Here is a 5,475-nt window from a genome sequence, read left to right as displayed (position 1 = left end):
AGCCGTAAAGGGGATGGGTAGTCCAGCTGAGAACGTGCTCACAGGCAAGAGGGATTAGATCTGGAGATAAGGTTCGGTTCCTGCATGGTGAGGACGGTAACTAATGAATTTGGAATATTGGATTTACTGAATGGGTTCCCCAGTGAAACTGAAGGCTGTTGGAAAAAAACAAGCAGCCTTTTCCAAAACAACATCTGCATTATCAGGAATTCGGCTCCCTAGCCGGCCTTGGGCTGGTAATCATATCTCTCCAGGACAATGTGTGATGGTCGCTCTTCCCCTCTGCCCTCTCTGTGATTTGTGTGAGCTGGATCTGGTGTACCACGGCCGCTGATGAACTTCCATCACTATAACTAAACTATAACGGTTTTGGCATGGAGCTGGCTTCTGGCTCCACAATGCCAACCCCCCTCTCATCTCCATCTGCATCCCCCCACCCCCTCACCCCCCACCCCACACCACCATATTGCTATCGTGGCTTTAAATGTGCAAATATGCTTTGCTAAGATGGGTTTTTTTTACCTTTTTTTAAACCTAACTACCCCATGATGTGTGTTTGTTTCCTTTTCGGGGGACTGATTGTAGCGGCCACGCCAGTGTGGCAGCAGCTGTGGACACCCATCTCCCTATGTTAGTCTTGTCTGTTCTTCTCTGGATGATTGTTCGGACCGCAATTTCATTATATTATGACGGAATGTTGTTATATAATTCGTTGTATAATGATTAATTTCATTGTATGTACAATGACAATAAAGTTATATTCTATTCTATTGTGGCTGTTCACACTGAACAGAGATGGCACGTTAGTTGTAGCTAAAGCATCAAGAAAAAGAGGCGGCACAATAATGTTTCAGATCTCCTCCTCCCTGAAGAATGAAGTAACCTCATAAAAACCTTCCACAGACTCATTCAGAGAGTCATTGTATGTATTTGATTGGTGAACGTACTCAAGATAAATTTGAAGCTCAGATATTTTGGTTGTGCTATAAATCAGTTTTAAAATTAAAAATGAATTTTTTCACAACAGTGAATGAGGAGTTAAATGTTACCTATATAACTCTGGATGGGTATGTTGAAGTCAACAAGTACAGATATCTTTATTTTTTTATTATGTTTACATTATATATTCTAATAATCTGCAGTAATTCTATTATTGTGTATCTCATTTGGATTCATAAAAACCTTCATGAGCCTATGTACATTTTCATTGCAGCTTTGCTATTGAACTGTGTTCTTTACAGTACAAATATTTACCCAAAACTTCTGATTGACTTTTTATCTGAAAAACAAGTCACATCCTATTCAGCCTGTCTCTTTCAGTTTTTTATGTTTTACACTCTAGGCAGTTCAGAGTTTTTTCTCTTAGCAGCCATGGCCTATGACAGATATGTGGCTATATGCAAACCTCTGCAATATCCAACCATCATGACAAAAACCAATGTGAGTATTTTCCTGGTCATTGCTTGGCTGGTTCCTTCTTGCCATTCTGCTGTCCAAACAATCGGGAGTGCTGAAGCTAAACTGTGTGACTTTAACTTAAAAGGAATATTTTGTAACAATGCAGTTTACACTCTTCAGTGTGAAAGGTCAAGATTAATTACTGTATTTGGAGTGGTTTGTTTATTAGATCTTGTAATACTTCCTATGCTCTTCATAGTCTTCACATACATGAACATTTTTATAGTCTCTTATCAAAGTTGTAAAGAAGTCAAGAAGAAAGCTACAGAGACCTGTTTACCCCACCTGTTAGTTTTAATCAGCTTCTCCTGTTTAAGTATCTATGATGTCAGTATAGCTCGCGTGGAATCTGATTTTCCAAAAACTGCACGTTTAATAATGACTTTACAAATAGTGCTCTATCATCCTTTGTTTAATCCATTTATTTATGGGCTCAAAATGAAGGAAATTTCTAAACACCTAAAGAGATTGCTTTCTCAGGCCAAAATCATTTCATGCATTAACACTGAATGCTAAGGTGCAGTACTTTGTTCTGTAATCAGTTTACTACACTTACTAAAAACAATAGCGTGCAAGTTAAAAAAAAGTAAAACATAAAAATTAACTTTCATCTTTTTTAAAGCAAACTGCAACTTCATTTATAAGAAGATGAAAGTAAATTTATTTGCTGTGGTTTCATTAATAAAGTGCTTGATACGACAGATATTCTAAATGTATTTTGTACTTAATCTGCTGTATGATGAGAGTGGACTGAAATGTTATGTAATTTACAATAATTCCAAATTCAATAGAAGAAGTTGTTATTTCATAGAAAACATTCCAGTAATATAATCAATATTAATGTAGCGATGTTCTCATTCCTGTCTTCCGCACATTGTTTTTCAACTTATCTTTTGAAGTTGTATTTCTTATGCTCAGTAAAGCATTCATGTAAATAGAGTGTAACACCTATGGTATTGGCACTACAGAGTTTAATTATTATGATTATTAGTGAAGCATTTATTGAATAACTTATACATATGCCTTTCTCTGAACCTAGACAGCTTAGTTACACTTCAGGTGAAAGCACAGGCAATTGAATACATTTTCAGATTAATGCTGTCAAGCTTTATTGTACTTTCATTTTCACATTTTTGGTGATTCTTGCTTACAATATGCAATAAGTACATCATTGATTCTCCACTAAATAAATACATGAAAACACTTTATAATAACTTGGATGGTGTGACAGAGGAGGATGCTAAGGATAGGGTGAGATGGAAGCAGATGATCCAATGTGGCGACCCCTATAAGGAGCAGCTGAAAGAAGAAAAAGAAGATTATCAAAGGGTATCTGGTAACACTTAATAATACCTTAGTCCCAGAAATTATGCAAACTTAAATTTACATACAGGGTACATCCCTATGAAATACTTGTACTCACGGCCTTAGTCGTTGACCATATTATAAAGTGTTACTATTAATCCATTAATCCATACATGGAAGCTGCCAGTACAGCTGTTTGGGCCAGATGCAGTCAAGTCAAGTCAGGTTTATTTATATAGCACATTTAAAACAACAATATTGACCAAAGTGCTGTACAAGATCTAAAACCCCAAGAACTATACTCAAATTAAAAATAAATAAATAAAAACATTCCATAGCTTTGGTGCTGCTGCTGCAAAAGCTCGATCACCTCTCTGTTTTAGTCTAGTTTTAGGCCTCTGTAAGAGCAGCTGGTTAGATGACCTCAAAGCTCTTACAGGGGTGTGACTGTGAAGCAGCTCAGACAGATAGAAAGGTGCCAGCACATTTAAGGCTTTAAAAGTAAGCAATAAAATCTTAAAATCGATTCTTAAACGGACCTGGAGCCAGTGAAGGGACGACAGGACTGGATTAATGTGTTCATGGTTTTTATACCAGTTAAAAGACGAGCTGCTGGACTACCTGCAGGTGGCGCACAGATGATTGATCTATGCCAAAGTACAGGGAATTACAGTAGTCCAGGCGGGAAGTAATAAAAGCATGAATAACTTTTTCCAGGTCCTGCTGTGGGAGATAAGGTTTTACCTTGGCAATGACTCTGAGTTGATAAAAACTGATTTTGGTAACAGTACTTATTTGCTTCTCCATTTTAAAACTGCTATCTAAAATGACACCCAGATATTTCACAGCATCATGACAGTGAGGAGCCAGATGACTCGGAGTGCCAGAGGAGTTGCTTGAGGGGTCAAATTTACCAAAGCATATAACCTCGGTTTTGCTTTCATTAAGATTTAGGAAATTATTTCTCATCCAGGACTTAATGTCACTTAGACAGTTAAGCAGGGGTTCCCATGGATCTCTGTTGTTCAGTTTGATGTGAAGATGATGATGATGATGATGATGATGATGATGGGCATATACACCTGGATGTCATCAGCAAAACAGTGAAAAGAAATACTGTGTTTCCTAAAAATCGACCTTAGAGGCAACATATACAATGAGAAAAGAATTGGGCCCAGAATGGACCCTTGAGGTACTCCACAAGAAATCTTTGCTGCAGTAGAAAAAACAGTCTCCTAGATTGACAAAGAAACTTCTATCAGTAAGGTAAGATCTGAACCAAGTCAGAACCGTGCCTTTAATGCCGATTTCATGTTCTAGGTGGGATTGAAGGACCTCGTGGTCCACAGTGTCAAAGGCAGCTGACAGGTCTAGAAGTACTAAAACTGCAGGGGTACCAGAGTTAACAGTTAAAAGCAGATTGTTAAAAACTCTTAAAAGAGCCGCCTCTGTGCTGTGACGCATTCTAAAACCTGACTGAAACTTTTCCCACATTCCATGTCCACTTAAAAATGCCTGAAGTTGCTCAAAAACAACTTTTTCAAGAACCTTGAATAAAAAAATGGTAATTTATTGGTCTGTAGTTCGAAAGAACATCAGGGTCAAGGTTCTTCTTCTTGATTAGAGGCTGTACAACTCCATGTTTAAAGGCAGCTGGAACACAACCAGATGCAAGAGAACTGTTAATCAGAGCGAGGATAGTTGGTCCCACTGAATCAAAAGCCTCTCTAAAAAGGCGAGAGGGAACACAGTCTGTGGGAGAGTTTACAGGTCTCATATTTTGAATCGCCTCCTTGACAAGTGGACTACCATCCACTTGTCATCAGTGGTGCTGAGGTGGAAAGAGTGGACACCTTCAAATACCTGGGAGTGACCATCTCACAGGACCTGTCCTGGACTCATCACATAAACATCACTGTGAAGAAGGCCAGACAGCGTCTCTACCTCCTCAGGCGGCTGAGAGACTTCAAGCTCCCACTCAAGGTGCTCAGGAACTTTTACACCTGCACCATCGAGAGCATCATGCGTGGGAGCATCACCACCTGGATGGGAAACTGCACCAAGCAGGACTTCATGGCCCTAAAAAGGGTGGTTCGTTCAGCTGAACGGACCATCAGAACCACCCTCCCCAACCTGCAGGACATTTACACCAAGCAGTGCAGGCTGAGGGCCATGAAGATCCTAAAACAGCCCAGCCACCCTGGACACTCTCTCTTCTCCCTGCTCCCATCAGGCCGGCGTTACCGCTGCCTGAGGGCTAAGACTGAAAGGTTGAAGAAGAGTTTTTACCCACAAGCCATCCGTCTGCTCAACTCTGAGCCCTAACTGGACCATTATTGCACAGTGTAAATATTATAATTTAAAAAGTGTGTATAGTGTATAGTATATAGAGTATAGTGTATAGTGTGAATTACTTTTTTTAATTTTTATTCTTCTTATTTATATGTGTGTGTATATAAGGTTGCAGGTACAAAATACATTTCACTGTGCATTGTACTGTGTATAACTGTGCATGTGACAAATAAACACTATCTTATCTTATCTTATCTTTAGTGTGGAGAGTCTGACAGGCTCAAACTGCTCAAAGACAGCTCTGCTGGGAGGAGGTGCAGATGAGCCTGTTTCAGATAGGTAAAGGGTGCAAGAGAAGGTTGGTGGGGAACAGCTTCCCCTGAGTGTGTTCAGCCATCGGTGGGCAGATTTTCACAACAG

The 5,475-nt window shown here is 39.4% G+C and overlaps 1 protein-coding gene across 1 annotated transcript; it reads left to right on the top strand.

Moving 5' to 3' along the window:
• The first annotated feature begins 1,032 nt into the window (after nucleotides 1-1,032).
• On the top strand, nucleotides 1,033-1,974 carry LOC115801011 (olfactory receptor 6N2-like). The gene has a single exon (XM_030758695.1). The coding sequence runs from the start codon at nucleotides 1,111-1,113 to the stop codon at nucleotides 1,972-1,974; it is 864 nt and encodes a 287-aa protein (XP_030614555.1). The 5' UTR covers nucleotides 1,033-1,110.
• Nucleotides 1,975-5,475: the final 3,501 nt, after the last annotated feature.

This window comes from Archocentrus centrarchus, chromosome 21 (assembly GCF_007364275.1).
Source record: "Archocentrus centrarchus isolate MPI-CPG fArcCen1 chromosome 21, fArcCen1, whole genome shotgun sequence".
Classification (NCBI taxonomy): domain Eukaryota; kingdom Metazoa; phylum Chordata; class Actinopteri; order Cichliformes; family Cichlidae; genus Archocentrus; species Archocentrus centrarchus.
The sequence above is the reverse complement of the archived record's forward strand: the minus strand, read 5'-3'. Positions and strand labels throughout refer to the sequence as shown.

What these genes read in the sequence shown, in the direction of transcription:
- LOC115801011 (XM_030758695.1), top strand. Translation starts at nt 1,111, where the DNA reads ATGTTTACATTATATATTCTAATAATCTGCAGTAATTCTATTATTGTG.